General features: G+C 43.3%; 4 protein-coding genes across 5 annotated transcripts; all 4 read right to left on the reverse strand.

Annotated features, from left to right (window-relative positions):
- Nucleotides 1–1,182: 1,182 nt before the first annotated feature.
- On the reverse strand, nt 1,183–9,071 carry ART4 (ADP-ribosyltransferase 4 (inactive) (Dombrock blood group)). The gene is made up of 4 exons (XM_056516427.1): nt 8,603–9,071; nt 7,383–8,100; nt 6,186–6,440; nt 1,183–2,914 (listed from the first exon to the last, which is right to left on the reverse strand). Exons 1-3 carry the CDS (start codon nt 8,687–8,689, stop codon nt 6,346–6,348), a joined length of 900 nt encoding a protein of 299 aa, XP_056372402.1. The 5' UTR covers nt 8,690–9,071; the 3' UTR covers nt 1,183–2,914; nt 6,186–6,345.
- On the reverse strand, nt 2,223–2,900 carry SMCO3 (single-pass membrane protein with coiled-coil domains 3). The gene has a single exon (XM_056516434.1). The coding sequence runs from the start codon at nt 2,898–2,900 to the stop codon at nt 2,223–2,225; it is 678 nt and encodes a 225-aa protein (XP_056372409.1).
- Nucleotides 9,072–10,937: 1,866 nt separating the features above from the next.
- LOC130267140 (osteocalcin-like) lies at nt 10,938–15,751 on the reverse strand. Its single transcript, XM_056516476.1, has 4 exons — nt 15,543–15,751; nt 15,011–15,046; nt 13,503–13,572; nt 10,938–12,331 (listed from the first exon to the last, which is right to left on the reverse strand). Exons 1-4 carry the CDS (start codon nt 15,607–15,609, stop codon nt 12,202–12,204), a joined length of 303 nt encoding a protein of 100 aa, XP_056372451.1. The 5' UTR covers nt 15,610–15,751; the 3' UTR covers nt 10,938–12,201.
- Nucleotides 15,752–18,808: 3,057 nt separating this feature from the next.
- MGP (matrix Gla protein) lies at nt 18,809–25,147 on the reverse strand. 2 transcript variants are annotated; one of them, XM_056516469.1, is made up of 6 exons: nt 25,032–25,147; nt 24,866–24,938; nt 22,119–22,268; nt 21,307–21,342; nt 20,054–20,129; nt 18,809–19,186 (listed from the first exon to the last, which is right to left on the reverse strand). In XM_056516469.1, the coding sequence occupies exons 3-6, from the start codon at nt 22,177–22,179 to the stop codon at nt 19,045–19,047; spliced, it is 315 nt and encodes a 104-aa protein (XP_056372444.1). In that variant the 5' UTR covers nt 22,180–22,268; nt 24,866–24,938; nt 25,032–25,147; the 3' UTR covers nt 18,809–19,044. The 2 variants fall into 2 exon arrangements, with proteins under 2 accessions (XP_056372444.1, XP_056372443.1); XM_056516468.1 differs by lacking the exon at nt 25,032–25,147 and having other exon boundaries at nt 24,866–24,955.
- Nucleotides 25,148–25,383: the final 236 nt, after the last annotated feature.

Here is a 25,383-nt window from a genome sequence, read left to right on the forward strand (position 1 = left end):
AGCTGATTTGGAGGACAATAGTCCTCTCACATTTTTCACCTGGTACTTCTGTCACACTGAGAGGTAGCTTGGAGGAGTCTAGAGGGGAAACATCAACAGACTGGTTATGGTATCTTTGGAGCACTAAACATAAGACCAGAGGATTAGAGAGAGCAGGAATTAAATCCATTATGGGGAAACCTGCTTTCCTTTAAGTCCATCAGGATATACCTAGAGGTGAGTAGCATTTTTATATCTCTGTGTTCCTCACTGCATCCCCCCTTCCCTTGACACTGCTTTGCATTTGCATTCAAGAATGTGTGGGCAAATTCCTTGAAAAATACAAGAGATTTATTTTTATTTGACTCCACTTTTATCATACAGCAGTGATTGGCAATCTATCAAAGAGCTGGTTTTAATTCCTAGAGTGTACATTTGCACATAGAAAACAGGAGCCAGGAACTCCTACCTCTCTAACACACAGATACTGCTGTTCTGCTGATTGCCAGTCTCTTGCCTCTACACAAATACCTCTAAACTGAGTGCCACTTGTGTCAGGAGACAGGAGATGTTACATCTTGGAGAAATGATGCCTCGGGTCACCACGTCATCCACCACATGTGTAGGCAAGGCAGTTCTTTTTGCCACCACTGAGGTGCCTTTCCTGACTCACTTAGCCCAGTCTGCAGCTGGTCCCAGTTTCTCAGTCCCATCTATGCTTCTGAACCCTGGGCTTTCTCCCTGCTGACCTGGCAGAGCTGTTGAGTACCAGCAGTTTCATTGCCACCTAGTGGCTTTCATGCATAAAAGGGAAGAGGAGTCAGAAAATATTAAAGTGAGAACAGAAGTGGAGGAGAATAAAAATTCAACATAACAAACCCCTCAAACCCTAAAATGGAAAGGTTGTGAATCTCAACCATCTCTTTATTTCATAGCACTTTCTAGTTATTAATAATTAAGATTGCTAATATTGAATATTAGCAAACATGTATGAATTTAGACATGATTTTAGTATGGGGGAAGCAGGTACTAAAAGGGAACCTATGCACAACCCTACTAGATTGGTCTATCAGGATTTTAAAAAACTGTTGATTGCATGTATAATGAAGCTTTTAATACTTCCTTATTATTTGGTTTAAGATTGGTTTTCAGACAAAAAAAAAAAAAAAAGCAAAGAAAACAAGTATAGAAAAGAGAGATCTTCCAATACTCATGTACATTTTTATTAATTCTTAAATTACCTTTTTTTCTAAGATCAAGAAAAAACAATCCACAGCAAATCAGAGCAAGACAATACAAATAATGTTCTTGCTTCCAGCTTTGGTTTTAAAATCTGAAAAATAAGGACAGTTGGTAGCATATTATGAAATGCAGGATCTGAGCACATTCTTGGCAGTCCTGCGTTGGTGGGATTGGGTAAAGCACTTGGAAATAACTTTAGTTCATCAATAGGGCTGCAATCCTACAGGCATTTGTGCATGTGTATAATCCCACTCCAATCAACAAAAGAGCAACTTGGCACAGAAATTCTTACAGGTGTGTTGGCAGGAGCAGAGCATTAGAAGCATAAGGGGTTATTCATGGCCAGGCACACCTGGAATGCAGCTGGTTTCTCTCAGTTGTGGAGCAAGGTGGTGTGTGTTTGCATGTAGGTCCAGGCTTCTCTTACCTGCCAATCTACTGGGATTGGAGTTTATTTAAAGAAGATCTCTGGCTGGCTCCTTAGGAGGGCAGGAAATAGCAGTTAAATATGCTTCAGCTAGTCCTTGTAATGAGCAGGGAATTCATCTATCAGATTTAGCACTAATCCATACTAAGAGTTTAGCAACCTTAGGTTCTTCTTAAAGCCTCCAGGTGCTGGCATGAATTGCCTTGTTGAAATTGTTTGCTCCCATTGTTTTGTCATATTTGATATAGAAACACACCTACTCACCATTACCAGCAGACTGTATTACTATCTCTAGTATGAATTATAGTTCATTCTATAATGCTTTCCAGAAAATAAGCTTAAGGAAAAGTGCAAAGTATTTGAAACATTGTTCCTCCCCCCAAAACACCTGTAAACCAGTTCTTTATTAATATATTTCAGTGCCAATTTCCTGAACTGTTACTTTCCTTGTTCTGCTGCCACAAATATGAAAATAAAAAGCCATCAGTAGTTCATTTGTCATAATGAATCAAAAATATTTCTGCAGGCATAGCTGCTGCAGCTGCTGTCACAGAAGAGAGAACTCCAGCTTCATTTACTGAGCTTGCTGTCTCACCAAAGAAGTTACTTCATGTATGGCACGCTGGTACTTCTCTGAGGCTGCTTTGAACTCAGCCAGGTGCTTCTCATAGCTTCTCACAGCTGTCAGAAGCTGACTCCTCTCCACAGCTCCCAGGATGGCATGGAGAATCATTTCCAGGCCAAGCCCAATAATGGTAATACTAACTCCCCCAAGAACAGATGCCCCAATCTGTGCAAGGAGACCGATGAGCTTGCTCGCAGTGAGAGTTAAATGATTGGAGCCAAGAAGTTTGATAGCTACCATTGCAGCTGTTGCAGTTGCTTCTCCAAAAATAATGGAAAAGACTCTCTGGGCTATTGCAATTTTCTCCAGCTCAGGCTCTTTGATATCATACAGCTTCTGGTACAGCACTGGCTCGAGCTTTTCCTTCATGTCACTATCAATCTTCTGCACCTGATGCTGAATCTCACTCATCACTTGAATGATAATCTCACAGTTTTCCTTGACTGTACTGCTCTCTCGCATCTTGATGGGGGCAATGGAACAGCCCAGGTGTTCATTCAGCACTCCAACCAGCTCGTTTGTTGCATGGAAATTGGTGGACATACAGTCAAGCAATTCCTGATGCAGATGAATCAGTTCTTGCTTTCTCTTGGGATTATCTGGGTAAAGGAGGTCACTCAATGCCATTCTTCAGAAATAAGCTACCTCAAGAGAGAAAAGAAATTTTTTACTCTGTTTAACACCCAAAACCACAGCCCTTAAAGTGCAGTGAAATGTGCTTTGTCTCAGCCCCATTGGTTCTTTTCATACTGAGAAGGTCACATCCCAAGGCATAGCCTGGAAATGTAGAAATCTTAATTCTTGTTTTGGATCCTTGCCAAATGATTGGAAAAGGATTTTAAATATCTGGATATGCTCAGAGCAACAAAATTAGCTAACAAATGTGTAATGAGCAGATTGGTAAAATAGATGTGGGTCATTGGCAACTGAAGATTGAAATTGAACCTTGGAAACTGAAGATGATAGAAGCTGAACTAGTTCACTAAAAAATGGAACAATCTCATCTAATGAGCAAAATTAAAGACGTGGCTTAAAAATTAAAGGGTTGTTCCAGGCACTCTTTTGTATTGCTGATTTTTTCCATTTAGTGGCATCCAATTTTTCAGCAGCCATGATGGTTGGTGGATATGGTTTGTGTCACAAAAAGGGTATTTTATGCCAATATAGCTTTTTTCTTCTAACATTCAAGAAAAAATGTTGCTATGTAAGCAATCTGTACTTATCCTTGGGAATTCATAGTGAATAGTAAAATTTTCTAAAATAACCCCATCCTAACTTGTATCACACCCATCTCTCACTGTATTTCCTTCCCAGATATTTATTTCTTCATAAACTGCATGCCAACACAGAGAGTCCAAAGGGACTGAGTTAACAGTGATCATGGAGTTAGTCCTCATAAATAAGATTCTGTAATCAACACTGTCACTTCCCTTTAACCTATTACCAGCTGCAAAGTGAAAATGTTTTAGCATTATTCAACTTAAATGCAAACATCTTTGCTATGGGGGCAAACTATGAATGAGTAGGATGCCTTCTTTCTTTGTTGGCACTTTTTATATTCTCTTATTGCAAATCTGGGCAAATTTTGTGCAGTGCTTTGCATTTTTCTAAGATAAACCTCTTCTTGCTGTTGGTGCATGCATATCAGAGCTAGAGCTACAAATGTAGGGGACTACTCAGATTTTTCTTCTTGGAAAGATACCTTTGTGCCATTTTGGTCCTTTGTAGTTCTTGCACTATTTGTTAGCTGCAAATCATCTGACACTGACCCAGCTGTATTTTACTAAACACACCCTCCCCCACAAGGTCACAGTAGAAAACCAGAATGATTTCCACAATCCCCTGCCAACTTTTAATCTCCGTGTTGAAATACAAGCCAGTCTGAAAAGAAGTTTTTTCCCCCCCAATATTTTTTTTTCTTTTTAATATCTGCCAAGACAATAAACTCTTTAACACATTTTATTATACAAACTGTAGGGAACAAAATACATATACAGTAAAGGTTTGTGATTTTATGGAAATATAAAGCCATGATAATTCAGGCTATGATTTATATCAGTCCTGCCTCAGGGATGTTCCTGGCTTGCCCTCTGACTCAATATGATACTAAAACCTTTCCTCTCCAGTGGTGTTTTGTTTTAAATTCATTTCTTTCCCTTATTGGTAAAAACTGAGAAGACAAATTGTTTTATAAGGGATAAGCTTCAACAAACATTTTACATACTAGACAGCTGTGGAGACTTTTACAATCTGTTCTTTACATATGATTATTTCAGCTTCTTATAGCTGCTCTGGATTCTATATCTCCTAATGCTAAAATTACTTCTTACACTTCACATTAATACTAGCATTTCATATTTTCCTTCTAAAATTAGGCAGACCACATATATTTCTGTATTTCTCCAGCTCCAGATTTCCTGCAGAAACTTTTCTAATTAAACATTTTCACTGCCTACCTGATTTGGTCTGAATGCTCCTGTTGGAATGTGTATGGGATAACACACACAGTAACTTCAGCCTCTTTCCCCTCTGCTGGCCTGGTGTTTTCCAGCAGCATGTGATGAGTTAGGGATTGGAGGCTGGGCTCCAGCTGCATCCTGTGCCTGCCTGCCTGCCTGTCATTAATTCTATTGTGTGATGTTTACCCAGATTCATCTCATTTTCTTCCTCCTCTCCCCTTCTTTCCAATTGTACAAGAATTCAGTTTTCTTAATGCTAGTTTCCAATTATAAGATCCTACAAAGGCCTTCTGTTCCTGGAGAGAATGTGCACAGCACCAATCCCTCCTGCCTGCAGCAGAGGCACCTACAGCCATGGCTGAAAGGGAATGGTGTTACTTGCTGTCCCCAGAACATAAAAGGTGTAGGACAGCACTTCTAATTCAAATAGATCAAGACTATTTTTAGTGGGATTTATAAATTTCTGTTCTTATAAATATAAACATTAATGCTTGCATTATAAATTTTTGCAATTACTGCTTCTGTACACCTGCAAATTACAGAAGAAAAATTGAATGATCCCTCATAAACTGAAAAATAGACACCGCAGACAGTGGAAACAGGTTTTGTTCCCAAAAGATGAGCTTGTACAAATGCCTTCAACCAAGCTAGACATTTTTCATGCTCTTATCCTTAGAAAGATAGACCTTCAGCCCACAAGGGTCTCACCAGGAATACTGCTTCCACTATAGAGGATGGTTGATTTCTCAGATGAAAGTATAAGATGAAACATAAAATGAGTACTCTGCAATTGCTGATGTTTTTGCCCCTGAAAGCTGAGCTGCTGCATTCAACCCCAATGAACACAATCAGGGTGCCAAACTCTCTTGTTGTTGGAGCTGTGGGCATGAGAACACAAGCTGAAAGAGAGCACTAAATTATTTAACTGCTATATTTCTAGAAATGTGACTGCTGAGTGTTTTCCACAGAGAGCACCATGTAGTCCTGAAATACTTTGTGTGATATTGAACTGAATTGAATTGATCAGGCTGGAAACTGCCTTTGTGTCATATTCTGTAAACTGATTTCAGGTTTTAAAGAAATGTTAGTCCATCTTGTTTTTAAGGGTGGCAAAGAAAGGCTGTTCAGGGCCTGCCAGAATCTGCACAACTCAATGTACTTGTCTGTCTCTTCAACCAATACAAAAATCCAACTCCTTGATGCACATCTTGGACTAACTATCCCTGCACTCAAGGGATATGCACAGCTGCCCAGTTACCCAGTTACTGCCATGCTGCCTTCCACATCCCACAGACAGACACTTTCTCACTAAAAATAAAGGTATTAAGAGATCTGGAAGGAATCCAAAGTCCCTGTGTCCCTTCTTTCCTGAATGCCTCAGGACAAAGCTATCTACAGTGAAGGTTATCCCTGATCTAGTTTTCAGAAAGGCCATAGGTAACTTCCTTCCTACCTGAATGGGTCCAGGGAATGTCTGTTTTGATGAATGTTCCAGTCTCAGCTGGAGAGTTGCAGCTGAAAGCAAAGGGAAGATTGAACTTTCTGTAGCAGCTGGAACTCCAGAGGCTTCTTGCCTGCTATTCAAGGGCACATTTCTGGATGCAGCCAGAGAATCAGAGACTGTGGGCCAAGCACAGGGAAACTCCAAGCACACTAGGGAGAATGGCAGAGGCGAGTGCACTGTAACCACTGTTCTTGCTTCTTGAAGCTGAAAGAAAGTAAAGGGAGCAGTCATTTAGACATCTATTCACTGCCCAAAGCTTTTTGCTTTTACTAACACAACCTTTGCCCAACTCTATCTATTATTTTGGCTTTGGAGGCACAAACCCTCATTCTTAAATGACTGTTTGAGCTCAAAGATTGAATTGATACTCTACTGTACAGAGAGACAAAACCTAGAGTCCTGAGTTTCTGTGTTGGTAGACTCATAGAAAGGCAGGGATGTGGAACAAGCCCCATGAGGTATTCCAGCATAGAGTTCTCTGTGTAACCAGGAAATTCAGCCAGTTCTTTGTCAAAGGATACCTTTTCTCCTTCTGCCTCATGGGAGAGGTCACTGCTAAAGTAGCTTTGTTTACACTTCTCTCAGCTTGCCCATGATAAGTGTAGAAGCAGTAGCTTGCCAGAATAGTAGTGCACCAAAGCCTGGAATACTCCTGAGGCTTGAAGTGTAGCAGCATTGCAAGGCACCAGCATGAGTTACTTGGTTCAAAGAAATCTCACCCACTGTTGCAGTAAGAACGCTGGGGACCCAAAGGCGTGAGTCCTACAGCATCCTTGCAACAACACATGGGATAAATGGGGTCTCAAAGAACCTCGAGACCTGCTGTTGATTCATGTTTGCTGAGCTGTGGGGTTGCCCCAGGTTTCACAGCAAGCAGGTAAAAGCTGGGTCTTGTGGTTCTCATAAAAAAACACAGCAGGCAAGGTACTGGTTTGGCCCTAGTAGCACTGCCTGGGGCAGTGGAGACCAAACTGTGCCCTTCTGGCATGAGACAATACATATAATGTATACATATATACATTTATACATATATATATATATATATATATATATATATAATTTATACACACATATATAGACATATAAACATGTAATATATACATACATGTATATACATATGCAATACATATAATGCATATACAATACCTTCCAGCAGCTGGCACTGGTACTTGCTGCAGTTCCCCACAGAATGCAGCTGCACACGGTTACCCTGCTGGGTCTGAAAGAAGCTTTTGACAAGAAATATCTCATAAGGGGGAATGAGGACTTCCTTCTCAGATGGGTGGTAAGAAAAGCCTTGCAAAGCTGCTCCCAGGCAAGTGGTGACTGTGAACAAAGTTTCATTTCCAAACTTCTGGGCTTCATTCCTGAGGCGAGAGGTAGAAGTGAAATGTCCAAATCTCACCCTGCTGCCTACCTTGGCCTCAATATATGAGTCCTTTACCCCCCTGTGCACCTGGTAGCACTTCTGTTCCCCCATGCTGCTCTGCCATCCCTTCAGTATCTGGATAGCAGTCGTTAGGTAGAAGTGGAAATACTTAAAACTGAACTTGTGTCTGTAGTGCTCTGGAGAGATTCCTGCTGTGGATGTGGCCCAGTTCAGCTGCGAGTGCAGGGAGGAGTTCATGGTGTAAGCCATGAGGACTGTGGCGTGGCTGTCACGCATCTCTCTCAGGAGTCCTGCAGGGCTCTTCAGCAAAGCCTTCTGAGCCCTCTTCCAGAGATCAAAGTAGTCCTTGTTGGCAGCTATTTCCTTTTGAAAATAGTCTCCTTGCTCCAGTTCTTTCATCATCTCCTGTCTGCACCCCAGATACTGGTCATCAAAGGAATGCAGAGCCATGTCCATCAGGGTGGGGGATATAGCCTGAAACACAAAAGCAAACGAAGATTAGCATCAGAGGTGTGAATGTCTTGTGGATCTTTGTGGATGCAAGCCAAGTTTTTCTCTAGCTTTCCTTGCCTCTTTGTCATTATTGGCAGTAGCAAATCTTTAGCAAGGTCTTCCTGAGCAACCTCAGGTTGTTGTCTATACACCACCACAGGCAAATCCTAGTCAGGATGACAGAGTTCTTATTTGATATGGATGTGCTACATTAGAATCTCCAGGAACATTGGTCGATTTACACAGACTGAAAAAGGAAATATTTCATGATATCTACTCACAAACACTCTATTAAATCATCTGGCTGGAAACAAGGGGAGAATTCCAACCAAGTAGCTAAAACAAATTAAGACAGGTAAGAAATGGAACTGAAACCAGAAAAGTTAAAATCGAACCCAAAACTCCTTAGAGAACCTGTTTCAAATGGAAAAAAAATTCCGTGGCATAAACAATTTCATCACTTCAAATAAAGAGCAGTATTTACCTCTTTTATCAGTATTTGTGAGATCAGCAACAGGAGGCCTAGTGTCACCAGCTTCCCAGAGTTCACCCAACACACTGTAAAGAACATTTTTTTTAAGGAAAGGTAATTTGCACCTGTTTCTTTCTGTTTTTCTCTGACCTGGAAAATTCTCCAGTTTGTAATTTGCACGCAGGTTTTGGTGGCTGTTCTTCAATCATTCGCCAAATTCTCACTGCAATTCAGAAGTCACTAATCAATCCAAGCAGACAATTTGCTGGTAGAAATGTGCCCAAAATCCATAAGGAAGTGTCTGGTTGCACCAACTTCAGCTGGCATGAGTGCCCATCACCTTGATGGTTCTTTTAATTCCGAGGTATTTGGTGTTGTTCTTGCAAAAAGGGTGAAAACTGTGGAGAAGTATGAGGCACTTCTGAGGAGCGATGTTTCAGGGTGACTACTCCCTGGCTAAGAGTTTAAAAAGCCCTTTTACAGAAACTGACTCTGATAAAGCTAACACAGAAATGCAGAGTAGGTTGGATGCCATCTGGAAGCAGCGATAACCTAACTCTGCTCCTCCTTATCACCCCTGGTTTGTACTCATGGGCTGCCAATCCCACTCTTACACCACTGCAGGGGCACCTTGTTGCACTGTTTGCCCTGGGCACGGGCAAAATGAGTGTGTAAATGCAGATTCTGTGCTGAGACAAACCTTTCTCTGGCAGCTGCTTTCTAGACACCCTTCCAAACACTGGTAGGGAGTTATTCACCCACAGAGCCCCATGGCCTGTGATAACTCTTCTGTATGGAAAAAGAGACAAGAACTGTTCAGGCTTTGGTTCTGACTACACAAAAGTGAAGCCCATGTCCCATGGCCTGATAATGACAGGCTGGGTGAGGGAGGCACCTCCAGACATGGAGTGATTCCCTGAGATAAGGGACATTTGTGAAGCTGCTTGCATTCTGGGGACAGAGCATCTGCCAAATACTGCTGAGATAGGGTGGGAGGTGACATAAAGGTCTCGTTCCGGGCTCCTTTCAAAGCAGTTGCTGCTGCTGACAGTATCTGCAGTCCCTGGTGACAGACGGTGCCATGAAATGCCATAAAAAATGATGGGTGCAGACTCCCTGCTTCTCCATCCTGGAATTTCTCTGTTATCTTGGGCTGTATTTCAGAAAGTTGTTGTTTGACTGCTAAAAGTGAGTCCACAGGAGAGCTCACGAGTTTATTCAGAGGCAACTCCACTTCTGTTTGTGTAGAGATAAAACAGACCTAAACTGAGACAGACTCCCGTGGGAGCTTGGCAATCACAATAAACACCCCCACTAAAATGTCATTTCAGCGTCATATAATCCCTTTGTTAGTTATGTCCCTGGCTTTCCCCTCTGGCCTGCGAGTGAATGTTTAGTATGAAGGGAATCAGGAGGAAAGGGATTTGCATTTTCAAACGTTTCAGAAGCAGCCCAAGTGATTATTAAACACAAAACAAACGCCATGGCCGTAAGATGGCAGCAGAGGATTTGTGGCGGTGCTTAGCGCTGCATCGACCGAGCGAAAATCGAATTTCTCCATTTCAGCAGTAAATTTGTAACGTGATCGGAGTGCTCAGATCCCCAAAGGTCATAATGACTTCAGCCCATGAAGACATCTGATGACACAGAGCAGATGACATAATGGAGGCCTCTGGGTGTAACTTTTTTTTTGCCTGAAAACGATATTTACTGAAAGGGAGAGAAAAATGCAAAACTAACAGAAAGATGCAAGTACAGACAGGAAGCTTTTTGTGCTAACAAAACCATTAAAAAAAAAAAAAATCAATTTTATTAGTATACTGGATATAAGGATTCTGCTGATCTCTCTAATATTTTTCCAAGAAAAATTTTAGTGTTTTCTATAAAGCACTGTTAATTTTTACTAGAGGCATTCAGAGGAGTGTTCCTCTGTGAGCAGTGAAGCCCCATTAGTTATTATCTATAGAGGAATCCATCGTAGTGTTTGAACAAGAAATATTTATTAAGTGTCTTGGCCTTGGCCAAGATCAGCATTGCCACAGCAGCTCACCAAGCAAGGCTCACACTGCAGCCATCCCTGCAGACTTATCCAGGACAAGGCTTTTCAGGGAAATGCTGATCTGGGTAGATGGTGAGTCAGGTAAAGCCTGGCCCTCCTCTCCCTCAGAGTCACAGAATGCTGAACCTGTGAGCTAATGTCAGTGCCATCATTTGTGATTCACACAGGGGAGAAGGAAGCCTCATGCACTGGGCTCCTGCTCCTCAGGGCTCACAAAAGCAGGCTGTGTCTTCCAGGCATCTCTTTTACCACTGGTAAAGAGGAACAGAGAGAAGCAGCACACCAGCCTGCTGTACATAAGCAGTATTTATTGCAATTAGCAGCTGAGGGTGGTTGCACCAGCTTCCATGTAACCAGAGAGATTTGGTCTCTGCCAGTTTCCTGAGCATCAGCAGCCCCTGTCCTTGGAGGTGTGATCTGCCATCCACCTCTCAGGGAAGGAAAGCTGACAGAGTATATTATGAAGGTTATGCAGAAAGTTAAGGTATAATATTAATTCCAGAGGACAGAATGAAGTGGTGCAGAGGGAAGACAATATGTATATAAAAATACACATACATTATTTATATATATTTAGCTACCAATTGCCTTGAATAAACAAAACACAGCCCAAATTTCAATCCATCCTTGAACCAATTTTCTTTTTTTTTTTAATTCTTGTTTATAGCTTTCTTTTCTTATCTTTTAAAAATTTATTTTAACTGTTTAGATGCTTTTAGTTTCAAGCATAAATGCAAAAGCAACAGAAGAGAAGAGGATTTTTTTTTTTTTTTTGTTCTGCTGGGTATTTTTAGTTTCACTAGAAGCTGGTTGGAAAAAAAAAAACAAAAACAAAAAACAGAAAAACGAAGAGAATTCGAGGTCTTTTTTACAGTCATGAAAAGCAGCACACAAATGCAAGGGTTCATCTAAAAGTACTTCTTAAACACACTTCTTGGGATTTATTTATTGTTGCTATACAGGCAAACTTTATGACAGAGCAATCAGGAGAGTGTACCAGAAGCTTTCTATCTATGCAAGAGTATTTGCACACTCTATCTTTACAGAATGATCCTACTGTGATACATATTTAATGTGATTGTACTACTGACAATACTGAACTTTCCTGCTGATTGGAACAGGAGACAGGTGTTCTTCCTTCTTCACACTGAGCATCCCAGGGTTTGATCCACCACATTTACACACATTGTGACATTCCTCTTCCATAATCCTCCTGTGTTTTGCAGAAGAGGATAAGAGATCTAGTGATGTTTCTAAGGCATGCAGTGGTTTTGTTGAAACTAATCACCATTTTTCACCTATTATGTGCTGGGGATTCAGGTGGAAGGAAGGAAGATTCTGGTGAAGCTCCAAATACCACAAAAGATGTCTGAAGAGAGATTTGATTGATGAAAGGAAGAAAGTTAATGGAAGCCCAACAAGTGGGATAATCCCTGCCTTGGTGTTCCAGCTGGTCAGGGAGACAGCAGAAGGAGATGCCAGTCGAGATGTTTTCCTTCCCTCCTTCCCAACCCCAGCCTTCTCTGCTGTGGGGTTTGGAGTGTTCCCATCCTCAGTACCTCCCAAAGAAGCGGCTGTAGGCCAAGGCAAACCCTACTTGGTCAGCCAGGTAGTCACAGGGGGGGTAGTTCTCACAGCGCTCGTGCTGCTGCTCCAGAGGGCTTTTGTAGAGCTCAAAGTACCTGGAGGAGACAGACAGAGATCCCATCCTGCACTTCCAGCCAGTGCAGCTGGAGACAGCTCACACGCCTGAGGCTGCTCTGAAAGAAGTGATCCTCCAGGTGACCCTGCAGAGGACTGGTCCTGCTGAGTTAAACACCTGCTCACACAGGGACAGGCTACTTGATCAAGGCTGGGAAATACAGGATAGAACGCAACTTAAATCAATTGCTCCTGAGGTTTTATCAGCCAAGGATACCACAGAATCTGTAAGGATTTGGGGGTGGATTTTTTTTCCTGCAATCTCATTCCCCAACTACCCAAGAATTATTTTTTATTTATTTAATTATATATTATTTCCTGCTTTCATTTATTTTTGCCCACTAGCCATTATTTTCCTTTAGCTTAAACACTTTTCTCTAATTATCCTCACTTCTGTTGTAGACAGGAGCACTATCCCCATGTAGCTTTTTTTCTTTTCTTTTTTTGCCAGTCTAAGAAAGCCAAAATTTTTTAGTCTCAGCTGTACACTTTGATGTCACTCTCAGTTCATCTTCTAGGTTTGGTTAATCTTTCCTGAAGACTGTACGCACCATCTCTGAAATCCCACCAGTATCTTATGAATTATTACTTTATTTCTGTATTGGAAAGAGTTAACAACCTCTTCCAGGAAATATATGAGGAATATCTTTGCATTACCTGAAATGTCTCAAATAGCTAGGATTTCTCCAAATCTTTGTGTCTACTTTCTGCACAAGTAAATGTATTTTCTACAGCTTCAGAAAGAACAGCCAATCTGATCTTGCCTTGTTCCTGCAACAAAGCTGTGCTTCCTTTGTGGGAAACCAGAGGCAATGACCAAGGCTCTGTGATTCTCATTATCCTAAAAATTGGTTCTGAGGACCCTGCAGGTTGGAGCAGCTTCTAACATGTCTCCACTGTCTCCATGGTTAGCACAGTTAGTGATGTCTTTCTCCCTGGGAAGAGTCCAGCAATGAGCCTTCAAATGAGTTTTAATAAAAAAGAACCATTTTTCCATCTCTGAATGTCTCCTACAGCCGTTTTCCTTCAATACATGAAGGCAATAACATAGCTGTATGACAGAATAATGCCTTGTCATGCCCTGTGGCCTTCCCACCCCCTCTTCAGAGCAGGTTCTGAGTCCAGCTCTCAGCCCAGCTCCTGAGTTGTTACCATTCATAAGGGCTGGATCTCTTCCTCCTCTTCACAAAGGCATTGGCAACTTCTTTTTTAATCTTGATGCCTGCCAAGAGAGAGCACAGCAGGTTAGAGAAACACACAGAGAAACACACAGACCAGTCTAACCTCTGAAAACCAGAATCTGCTTTCTTCACAAGCAAATTGCTGCCACAAAGCATCCTAAGGGCCTGTTCATCTCTCCTCATCCCACTGTACACCCAAAGCTCCCTCTTCACTGCAGCCTTCACATCTCCACGAAGCAAGGGCTTTTTCTGCCATAAATTCCATTTCCTTATCACACAGCATAATCTGAGTCTGCAGCAAATGTGCTAAAGGCATAAAATATGAATAAGAAGAAAATTAGAAGGATGACACCCTCTCTCCCTAATTTTAGTCCTGACTTCCTTTCTGTGTCTTGACACAGACTGAGAATGATGTGGGATACCACCAGAAGACCTTGAAGCACCTCCAAAGAGCCATGAGCAACAGGCAGACACAGAAATACCAATGCTCACATGTACAGAGTTCTGTGAAATGTGAAGAGTATAAAATAGTGTCAGTAAACATGGTCCCGCAACAGCAGAGGTGCTGCACAGCAGCAACACGGGCAGCTGCACTCCAGCACACATTTCAGCATGGAAATGTGTGGAAATTGTTGCTGTCTCCAAGGGAAAAAGGGTTCTAAGACCTCTGCCTGTGGGGAGATGGTGAGGTTTGTCCCTTCCCTCATCATTATGGAGTGTTTGTCTGTGTTTCTCTTTGGAGGTGAGAGGTATCCCATCTCTAGCAAACTGAGGTTTGGTCTGGATCAAAATACTGACTGCACAGAAACTACCAGTTAACGAGTTGTCAGAAACTACCACCTTTCCCTGAACAGTATTTACTTTTCTTTTTTTCTTTTTCCCAATCTGTGTTTGTATTGGCTCAGTGGAAAAATACCAGCTTTCATGCTTCTCAGCAGCAATGTTATCCTTTAAAGTGTGAGGAAGGAGAGATGTGAGAGAACAAAAAGTATTTTCCATACAGATTTCTGCCAGGATCAGCTTGCTGCAAAAGCTGTGAACAGCCCAAGGTGTGCAAATCCCAGCATCCCAGGTGACCTGACAGTAGGGACTTGTTGCAGGATTTGGCAGGGATGTCACAACCCATTGATGTGAGCAGCTTCTGCTCTCAGAATTTTATTAAAAATTAAAAATTTATTAAAAATTAGAAGTCTTATTTTTGCTGTCTGTTATACATTGCCTTCCTGAGTGCAAAAACTTTGAGGACATCACTAAGTCAAATTGATCTTTAGGATAGTTTATAGCCCTAAGACTGTTCCCAAGAGCTCTGTTTGCTGGACATGCTCCTGCACCTCAGGGACTGCTGATTTAGGGAGCAAAAAGGGAAGAGTTAGAGAGGGACTCAGCATGGTTCTCATCAGCCTTTGAACCTATCAAAGGGAAGAAAGAAGAGAGATAAAGGAAAATGGAGCTGAGCATCTATCAGAATGATATACTCACTGTCAGCACTGAGAGATCCTGAGGGTTCTTTGGGATCTGGAAGACAGACAGACAGACAGACAGACAGAAAGGAGTCTGCTTGTGAGAACTTCTATGATGGTGATTCATCCTCTTCTGTAACTGAATCCCACCACTGACTTGCCAGATCCAGCTACCTACCCCCTTACATAGAAGGTCTGTTTCTCCCAAAATGGTTTTATTGACACTCATCATTTAGAGGGAGACTAAACACTAAACCAGGTGAAATCTTAAACATATTAAAATGTTCAAATTTTCTGCTGCAATTCAATATGCCACTGAGATGGGGCTGAGTGGGTGTTGACCAGTGGAATACAATGCCCAGCAAAAGATGGGGATCTCTGTTCCCAAGTCCTCTCTCATCCATGACTCTCTCCAACAGAGATCTGAAGCCGTGCAGTGACTGGTGGTGCATCTCCTCCCCCCAAAGCTCTCCCAGACTGGAGGGAGGCTGACAGCAATCTGCAGGGTTCAGCAGCTCTCTGAGAGCCTTCCTGGGAAGATGTCCCCTTACCTTTCTCACAGCAGCAGAGTGCTGCCAGGGCCAGAGTCACGATCAGCAGTGCCAGCAGACTCCTCATGTCTTCTTTGGCTGCGCTGGTCTCCCTAACCTCAGAGCTTTCCTGGAGGTTTTTGAAGTTCTCCGGGGCTTGCTTTTGGGCAGCAGTTTATATCCTGTGATTTCTTGGAGAGATCAGGGATCTGGCTTGTGTTCCTGTGTCTGCACTCCAAAACAAAGCCTGTCCTTTGGGCCAGGAGATGCTGGGTCCTGGCAGTCATTTTGGCATCCATCTCATGGCTCAGGGCATTTCCAGGAGATTTTATCTGAAGTTTTGAATGGGGGTGTTGAAGAAAAACAACTGGATTTAAAAAACCATTTTTCTTACAAACTTGAAAGTCATTCAGTCATGTTGGAAAGCCAGGGCAAAGACCAGCACACACTGAAGTAGAGCAGTTCTTTTCCCTTGATGGGGCTCCCTCATGTGGAGTTTCTCAAATGAGACTGAACACAATGGTGACCTTTTCCTCCACCCCACCTTGACTCATTACCCTGAGGGCAAAGAAACCTGTAAATCAGCTTGCACAGGGCAAACACAGTAGTTTTTCAGTCTGTTTCACAGTTTCACCAAATCATTTTGGAGAGAAGAAATTTTTGTGCTTTTAGGAACTCTGGAAGTTAGTTTGGGGGGAAGATCTTTATATTTTCCTCCTGGAAATCTTCATATTTTAGAAGCTTTATTTTGGATTCTCTTGTCTAAAAGTCAAATAAACATTTAGACTCCAAAAGCATCTTATTCTTCAGGACCCAAGTGGCTAAAGTTGCTTGGGATGCCAAGAGCCTTGCATAGGCTATGTCTGTCAATAATCCCACACTCCCCAAACCCACTCTCTAAGTAACCAAAGCCACGTCCTACAAACAGCATAGGAACCACTGAATCATAGAATAAGCTGAGTTGGAAGGGACCCTCAAGGACCATCAAGTGCAGCTCCTGGCCCTGCACAGGACACCTCAAGAGTTACACCCTGTGCCTGGGAACATTGTCCAAAATCTTGAGCTCTGTCAGGCTTGGTGCTGTGACCACTGCCCTGGGGAGCCTGTTCCAGTGCCCAAACACCCTCTGGGTGAAGAAACTTCTCCTGATATCCAACCTAAATGTCCCCTGACACAGTTCCAGCTGTTCCCTTGGGTACTATCACTGATCACCAGAGAGCAGAGATCAGTGCTGCCCCTCCACTGCTCCTTAGGAGGATGCTGTAGGAGGTCTCCTATGAGGTTTCCTCCTGGCTGAATAGACCAAGTGATCAAGCTATAGTAGTTGTTCCTTTTTTATTATTATTATTATTATTTTTAAATCTAGTGTGCTCATTCTTTCTGGTAGCAGAGACATAATCTTTCTCCACTTCATATCCAGTCCTCATACCCATGTTCAGGGTTAAAGAAGTAAAGTTTAGGGAGCTCCAAAGGAAAATCAGAGCCATTGGGGATTTTCCCAATTTTTAGAAAAACCGCCTGTTAGGTTAGAGAATTTTCAGGATTAAAATAAACCCCAACTTTTGTCCCTGTTAACTTTTCTACAGTCCAGGAAAGCTGAATATATATACTAATGACATTCAGCAAAAGGTCTTGTATATATATTATTCCAGCAAAAGAACAACAGTAAAAAAAGTAAATAAACATCTAAAAATAATAGGTATCCTAGGAAAGTTATGCTTCAGCTGAATACTTGAAATAATAAAAATATATAAATGTACAATTCTAGTAATCCAAACAGCTTTATTTGTCCTCCCATGTTTTCCCAAGCTTTCTAACCAGCATATAGTTTCTTAAATCTGTTTGGTTGTTGCTTACACTAATGAAATCCCACAGAAATCTCTGGTATTATTCATTATTTATACTGGTTAACTGGGGATTGGAATCACTGGATATTTCTGGACACAGACCCAGACAGCACTAGACCTTGTGCCTCCTGTTGTGGTGGTGTCACAGTGTCAAGTCAAACCCAGACACTGCAGATTTGTTGATTTTAGCATATGTGAGTTGGTTTTCACAAGATTCACCTACTTGAGAACATAGAGAACAAGTGTGTGTGAATATACCTAATCTGTAAAGGTTTTTTCCTTAAAATTGTTTCTCTCTCACTTTTTGCTCTGGACAAAACTTTAGCAACTGCCAGGGTGGAGTTTCCTATCAGAAGTGTTTTCAATAGATACATCACATTTCTTTCTAAATTTCAGTTCCAAAGCTGGCAAAACCTTGAAGCATGTTTTGGAAGGAGATGTGTGTTTCTAACGGGCCAGGTGGATTTGGCTCCAGACTTAATTTCACAGATTAGTCAACAATTTGTTATTTTATACATCATAGACTTTGGCTGCATGCCACCAGTCTTTCCAACTTCTATGATTTGCAGGTGCCTGTGTAAGCCTGGAGATATGAATGTTGAAACCAGCTGTGCTGAGCTGAGATAGATGCTATGTCTCCCACACAAACCACACCAAGGGGTGTCCCAGCTGCTGCAGCTGCTGTCAAGCCCAGAGCAGCACTGAATTCTTGGACATGTCAGCACTGGTGCCTTTTGGTCTGGGGGCAGGCCCTGGTGATGGTGAGCAGAATGCAGCCATGCTCACTCCTCAGAAGCCCAGGAGGTGCTCAGTAACTTGTGCACAGGGTTCAAGCCACATTTTGATTTCAAATAATTTGTGAAGGTAAAATGAAATTGTTCTATGTGAACAAAGTTGGGCCTCACCCCAAACATTTGATTCCTTTTTTCTGTTAATTTACCATCTTGAGTTTTGATTTCTGCAGCTTTCAAGTACTACCAGAGTAGTGGAAGGGTTTTGAAAGGGGATTGCAAAAGGAAATACAAGTCTGGACCACACACTAAAGGAGCACCTAACATCAGGACCTGATGGTAGCTGGATAAACAAGAGGCAATTTACAGGCTTTTTCTGTCACCAATCTTAACTTTGTTTTAAGATTAAATAGGTGCCTTCTGGATTTTGTTTCCCCAGCAAAGGAAAGATTTGATTTAAAAAAAGTTCATCTCCATTCTGAACACCCCACTGGTTTTAGATGTCTTAGGACTGGGAGCTGAAAGTGTCGAGTGAATTCTGAAAGAAGCTGCTTGTAGAACCTGGAGCAAGAACATTATAGATTCTTCCAAAGCCGTATGCTTGCAAGGTAAACATGTTTTCCCCCATAATCTGCAACAGAATGTATTCAGTTCCTTCATGGAAAATTGCAAACTCCCCCTTCCAAAAACACTGTGAGTCAAGAGAAGATAGTATCAAACCAGAGATTTATTTTGTAGTAAACACCCACATCCTGAACTCTCTGTGATCTCCGCTACATCAGCCCAGCGCTAATTAACACAGTGTAGGAATCCATGGCTACATGGGAGAGAAGCAGCAGGCAGGATAACATACAGGATACAAGCAACTGAGTATGTTTCAGAGCTATTGCAATTTTGGAGAGGACACCCTGGACTCCAGGCCCCAGGGTGGGGACAGGCCATCCTTTACTTAGTCCTCCTCCTCCCCCCAAAATAGTGCTTGTAGGCAGCGGGGTAGCCGTGGCGGTACGCGTACATTTCACACGGGTAGTAATCCTCGCAGAGCTCCCGCTGATGCTCGTACTGTTTCTTACTGCTCTCCCTGATCCTGGAAAGGGAGCAGAGAACAGGGGTAAGCGCTGTCCTCTCAAATATCTGTCTACAGCCCTTTCCTGCCCCAAAACTCCCCACTGGGATTAAGGATCAACCATCAGAGTCCATCATCCAGCTACAGAGCTCTTACCATGCCAGCTTCTGGTTATCACACCCAGGAAGTGATGTGACTACAGCAGGAATGTTTTGTCTCCTCAGGCAACCTCTTATTTAGGGGCTAAGTAAAGTGGTGGGAAGAGGGGAACGGCTCCTGCCTCAACTTGAGGAAAGTTCCTTTCTTTGCAGCTTTCCCCAGCCTGCTCTCTTCAGCTCTTCTCCTCTTTCCCAAACATATACACAGAAAAAAGACCTGAAATATTCTGCAAAGGCGTGACCTGGTACTGAGAAGGTTTGCCTTATGCCTAGCTAAGAGATGATTTCTGTGCTTTAGTCTTTATTTTCATAAGTCTTGAATAAGGCAATTAATTGGTTATTTCTGTATTTTATAAGTGAGGCAAGGAGGCCCTTTGATTTAGAAAAGGTCATGCAAGTTCTGCATGAGATCTGAGGACTAGAATAAGATTTCAAACTGAGCCTTCTTTCGGACCATCCCACACTCATTCTCTAGCCTTCTGTTGGTGCTTCCTGCAGAAAAATTAATCAGTCTTCTCAGCATGTGACATGTCTCCAAATCAAGGGACCCATTCTGTTATCTGAATTCATGCTTTTCCTGGCACTGGGGACTTAAATGGCACCTCACATTAAAAGAGGGACTGAGGCCTCCCACAAGTCACCATGGCTGCCACCCCTGGTACCAGCCTGTGCTTGGCAAGGAGGAATCTCCTCCCACTCTCAGCCCCAGCAGGCTGAGCCCATGGCATACCTCTCCTGAGTGATGGCTCTTAGTCTGCTGTCAGCCTGGATGAAGTCATTGGCCCTTCGCCTGTTGAGGAAGGGATCTGAGAAGGCAAGGGGTTATTTAGAATGGCACTTTTTCAATACTGGATCTCAACAAAAGCTAGCTTTCTCTTTATAGCAGCCTCCTTGTCTGCCCTCCCATGTACAGTGAAATCCAGGGCCTTTTAATACTCCCTTCTGTCCCCTGGCTGGTTCATGTACAGGTTCTCTCAGTGGCTGGTGCAGCCTGTACAGAAGTGCCCATGCTGCTCTTGTTCTGCTGTTATTCAAATCACCCAGGGGAATGTTACTGTGATTTTTGCTGCCACAGCCCCTCTGAATGAGTGGAGCTTGGCCCAGAGGAGGTAAGCACCAAGCTACACAGACCATGGGACATCTGAGCACTCTCAGAAGAACTACAAGAATTGTGAAATTGTGCACAGGAGGGACCTGAGTAAGTCTCTCTGCCTACAATGTTAGACAGTCATTGAGAAGTCTGTGTGGCAGTTCTGGACTGAACAGCCTGAAAGTCCCTTCTGACTGTTTTGAGAAACATCACAGGCCTGTTGCAAAGTTCAGGACTCTGTGGATTTCATAGATCTGGCTTCCACATGTGCCTTTGTGTTTCTGGCTATCTGCTTTGTGAAGCTCTTCTTCCAGATGTTCTAATTTCTTGTTTAGTTTCAATTCACCTGTTATCTAACCTCTCCAGGATATTGCTTGCTCCAAAGTGAGACTCTCCACCCTTTCCATGCTTTTCCTGTGACACTCTCTCCCTCTACCAGCCAAAGGATCCCTCCTAGTCACACACCCTGCCTGCTTCCAAGGTGCTTAGAGTAAGACTCTCCTTGTTCTTGGGGGAGAAAAAATTCTGTACATAGCTCCTACAGTACCTCTTTCCATGCTCATCCCAGAGTTTTTTGAGCAATGTCCTTTTCCTAGTGTCAGTTAACCTGGTTTTGGTACACATAACAGAGACCTGAGCACTGTTTTCAAATTTTGTTTTCCAATTCTCATTATATTCTATGCAAAATGGTGGTATGAGGTTGTGCCAAAACATGTGAAGTCTTCTTTTAACTCTCCTCCTTTTCATTCTAAAACTCCATCATTCAGTGTATTCAATTTCCCTGGGCTCAGTGGTTCTACCTATTTTTATCCCTAGTAGGAGTACAAGTAAATGATCTTGGACATGTCTGTAGCACTCTTCAAATTCAATAAAAGGGTAAAACAGTCTCTTACTGAGATACTCATGGGACTCCATGCTCTCATGGGACTCTGTGGAAAGAAAGAATGAAACATGTATTATGACACTGTATTGATGGGATTTACTATTTCATATACCACAGATCAATAGAACACATATAGACATCAAAGAAGCCAGGTTTTAAGCCATGTTTAAAAGGAAGAGAAAGGGATTAGTGGTGTGGCCTAGAATTTATATGAGGAGTTTAAAGTGCTCAGGAGTTTAATACAGAGCTACCTGGTGATTCAGGCAGTGCTTCCAGACTCAGGCTCCTCATCCAGCCTGATTCTCCAGCCTAGCTCCTCACCTTCTGCTCCTGATACTACAGTGGGCAGGATACCAATTTACCTTCAAAGCTTGTATGTGTTCTTAGAGAATTGATTAGAACAGTGAAATGCACTTGGCTCTTGCATGAAGCAGAATCCTAATTCCACCAATATGGAACTGTGTGCCTCATAGGAAAATGGGGATGATATTACAAAAGGAAAAAGGGAAATCTTCCAATTAGCAGGGAATAATTAAGAATTAGCATTCTTATCATAGTCCAGACAACAAAGGGGAAAAAAAGAAGTGAAGTAAGCTGGAACAGAGAGAAAGGGGTTGAAGCATCCTGGAGCATGAATTCCAGTGACTGGAGATAACAGCTCTGGACCAAGGCTAGGAGGATCTGATACCAGGGCAGGAAAGCAGGCAAGAGATCAAGTTAAGGAAAAATAAGACACAAAATTAAATAACAAACATCTGAACAGACCCATAAACATCTGCAGGTTTGGAGTTTTCATTCTACCCAGGAATAAAGGTCACCTACCATAGCAAGTGGCAGCCATCACCAGGACAGCCAGGAGCGTGAGGATGACGAGAGTGCGCATTGTGCCAGTGCAGGGAGGAACCTCTCACTCTTCTTTCTCACTGTGTTTTGCTCTCTGCTCACTGAGGGTAGCTGGGGATCCTGGGCTGACTGCAAAATTAGCAGTGGAATGTTTATTATGAAAACAGAGCTAGGAGGGAGCCCATGAAAGAGCCCGGGCAAGGTGACAGCTAGCTGGTACACACTCTTCTTGGAGCTCTTACAAAACATCCTCTATTAGCAGACTGGATGGGGTTTTGGGAAGGAAGGGGCATGCCCCCTTCCTCTCATAGTTCAGGGCTGGAGAACATAATCCAGAGGCAAACACATCACTAGCACTCCACACTCAGAAAAGCTGGCCTAGGCAAGTGGAAGGAATTTCACAGGCTGCCAGGGGCCCAAAGGCAGAGGTGTGTGTTGATCCCAAATAGAAATGTTTGTTTTTCTGATTTTTCCTCTGATCTGCTCTCTTTGCTGTCATCATACCGTCTGGATACAACCAGCCCAAACTCTTCTGTCAGCTTTGCCAATGGAGACACAGAGCATGAGGCTTCAAACACGCCTGTCTCACTCAGTGCCTCTCTCTCCAGCTGGCCTCTGCTGCGATGCCAGCCTGCCAGCTACCAGAGGAGGAATACAACCCTGATGCCGCCTTTCAGCTCCTACTTTATTGCTTCAGGAGTGACAAGCAGCAACCTGAAATAATACCTCTGCTGGTGGGATCATAATTTTTGCATTGAGATGACAGCAGCACCCAGAACTCTACCTTTGAAGGCTCTCACTGTGGTGCTGACCCTAGACTTGTCTCACAGCCCAAAGGACAACATCTTAGTAGAGTCAGAGGCAAACATTTCCCTCTCTGGTCCAGCACTAGCAGTCCTTGCCTCACTGGGCACACGTCAATGTAAGGCATTTCATCTGGGATCAGTCTTCAAGGCCAGCATCTCAGGGAGAATTACCTTGCCTTTTAACACCTGAAAGACTTTGGATCCAATACCATGGGCAGCAGAGATGGACAAAACATCGTGTGTTCCACTCTCTAACTCTTGGAACAGTAGAAAGCAGTGAAAGAGAAAAGGAGTTACAGAAGTGGCTATCCCTTCTGAGTGAAAAGGAAAGAGTTTGCTAGAGGCAAGGTAGGGAAGGAGGGTGGGTACCCACTGCCTGCCAGCCCTCCCCCAGGGGCAGTCATGGGGCTGAGACCTCACACACTGCCTGGGGATGAACCTAGGGCACAGGAACTATTCTTATGTCTCATCCAAGTTGTGACTACTGCCTGTTTTGTCTACGTGGATATGTAGGTATGAGGATTTCTCACTGACAGGATATAAGTGAATGCACTCTGGGTGCACACCATTCTCCCCAAACCACTGCACTGTTGTCACTGCTGTCACCTTCAGAGGCCAATCCGTGAAGCCACACTGAAGGTAACACAGCCAAGAACTCCAATGACATGTAGACAGAGCCTAACCCTTCATCAGCAAGGAGTGAAATTCACTGGAAAAAGATTACTCTGGGCTCTGAAATTTACTCTCTCAATGCCAAACTTACTACACTTTCCTGAAGTTTCCTGTCTCAGGAAGAAAAACTGACCAGGGACTTCAACTTCAGACCAAAGAGAAATAATTGCTGTTCATCCCTGTTACCCTACCCCATGTGGGGAGCAGCTCAGTCCTGCACCATCAAGGTACCCCCATACACATCCACTTCTTGCCTGTTCAGTGTTTAGCCTGAAATGAGGAGGAAAACTTGGGGAAAAGCCATAAGTTTGCTATAGACATAAGGTCAAAGGGGAACTGAGACTCTGCTGCTGCCACTCTGTGCTCTGCCACTCCAGTCTCTTTAAAGAAATTCTCTGCTCTGGTATCCTTTTCATTTCTTAGAACTTAGAAGTTTTAGACCAATTGTTGAATGTGAATTTTATAGATTTCCCAAATATCTTGTACAGTAGCTGCTAAGAAAGGAAAGCATGAGGGAGAGGCTGGAGGACCACAGTGGGAATGCAGAGGGGCACAGAGAGGAAGATGCTGGGTGTACTTTGGAATGAAAGTGAAGTTGCCCAGTGGTAAATTCCAGCACGCTTTCCAGCCAAACCCTCTTTATTTGTCCTCACCCAGAGCAGAGCTTTCTGCTCCCATTTCAGAGAACTCTGGTCCCAGAATGCCTGGAGCATACCCTGCTATTAACCACAGGAGAACAGCCACAAACACCACTTTAACCCAAGTGTTTCATTTTTTACCACAGAGGCAGTGCATTTTTCAAGGGATGAATGAACATGCCAGCTACACAGCCCAACAAACCTCCTTCGGGGAATGTTTCCTCTTGCAGAAGTACTCCTTTCTACTCCCCCTGAACTCCACACTTTCCCAGCACACATCTCCCCTACTCAACAACAATGGGCTGCCCTGGGGTAACATAGCACAGTGAGCCCAATCCCTCTGCTTTCTCACAGCATCCCTTGGTTAGAAATACAGAAAGGAGCTAAGACAAATCTGCACATGCCAGGGAAATCTCTGTAGATTCACAAATAAAGGAGAGATCAGAAAAGCAGCCCTGATGTGTCTGCAGCTGGAGTGGAAAATCACAACACTATACAAGCTGTAGCAAACACTCCTAACATTTTACAGTGGTGAAGAACCAGGAAGGCAATAATAATAATAATAATAAGCAGCTGTCCAGGAAAAGCAAGGCAGTCCCTGCATACTCACTAAGCTGTGGCTTCCCTGCCAGTCTGCAGCTCTTGTCCCAGGGGGCAGCTCTCCTGGCGTCTTGGACCGTGGACTGAAGAAGAGGGACCTTTTATTTATTAGCACGGATCAGTGACTCCTCCCCTCTCCCACTCTTGATCCACCCCCGGGCTACCATCAGAACCACCTTCTGCCCACCGCCAGGAAGCCAGCAGCATCAGAGGGCTGAGCCAAAAGGGAGAGCCAGAGCACACACCAGTGGCTGGTGGGGACACAGCCACATCCAGGTTGCCTTTCTGTGCCTGGGAGCAGTGAGGGGACAGAGATATAAGAACAAGCTCCAGCCTCCTCCTTTGTTGCAAGAGCCCCCTGCCTTTCACTCCCTTCTTTTCTGGCTGTGCTCTATCTCAAGCTCCAGTGCTAGCCAGGACACCTGTTCTTCCACAGGGAACAGCAAGCCAGGAGACTTCCCCCATCTCATTTCATGTTGCTTTTGCAGCTGATCCCCCTCTTAATGGCAGGCTAATATCAGACTAAAA

The sequence above is a fragment of the Oenanthe melanoleuca genome, chromosome 1A (genome assembly GCF_029582105.1).
Source record: "Oenanthe melanoleuca isolate GR-GAL-2019-014 chromosome 1A, OMel1.0, whole genome shotgun sequence".
Lineage (NCBI taxonomy): Eukaryota > Metazoa > Chordata > Aves > Passeriformes > Muscicapidae > Oenanthe > Oenanthe melanoleuca.

What these genes read in the sequence shown, in the direction of transcription:
- MGP (XM_056516469.1), bottom strand. Translation starts at nt 22,179, where the DNA reads ATGCGCACTCTCGTCATCCTCACGCTCCTGGCTGTCCTGGTGATGGCT. An exon ending in GATGGCTGCCACTTGCTATG is followed by an intron (nt 21,343 to 22,118) that starts GTAGGTGACCTT and finishes TTCTTTCCACAG; the next exon opens with AGTCCCATGAGAGCATGGAG. An exon ending in AGAGCCATCACTCAGGAGAG is followed by an intron (nt 19,187 to 20,053) that starts GTATGCCATGGG and finishes CTCCCTTTCCAG; the next exon opens with GATCAGGGAGAGCAGTAAGA.
- LOC130267140 (XM_056516476.1), bottom strand. Translation starts at nt 15,609, where the DNA reads ATGAGGAGTCTGCTGGCACTGCTGATCGTGACTCTGGCCCTGGCAGCA. An exon ending in ACTCTGCTGCTGTGAGAAAG is followed by an intron (nt 15,047 to 15,542) that starts GTAAGGGGACAT and finishes TCTGTCTTCCAG; the next exon opens with ATCCCAAAGAACCCTCAGGA. An exon ending in AGATCCAGCCCTTATGAATG is followed by an intron (nt 12,332 to 13,502) that starts GTAACAACTCAG and finishes TGTCTCCTCCAG; the next exon opens with GTACTTTGAGCTCTACAAAA.
- SMCO3 (XM_056516434.1), bottom strand. Translation starts at nt 2,900, where the DNA reads ATGGCATTGAGTGACCTCCTTTACCCAGATAATCCCAAGAGAAAGCAA.
- ART4 (XM_056516427.1), bottom strand. Translation starts at nt 8,689, where the DNA reads ATGTTCTTTACAGTGTGTTGGGTGAACTCTGGGAAGCTGGTGACACTA. An exon ending in CACAAATACTGATAAAAGAG is followed by an intron (nt 8,101 to 8,602) that starts GTAAATACTGCT and finishes TTTGTGTTTCAG; the next exon opens with GCTATATCCCCCACCCTGAT. An exon ending in CCAGTGCCAGCTGCTGGAAG is followed by an intron (nt 6,441 to 7,382) that starts GTATTGTATATG and finishes ACTTTCTTTCAG; the next exon opens with CTTCAAGAAGCAAGAACAGT.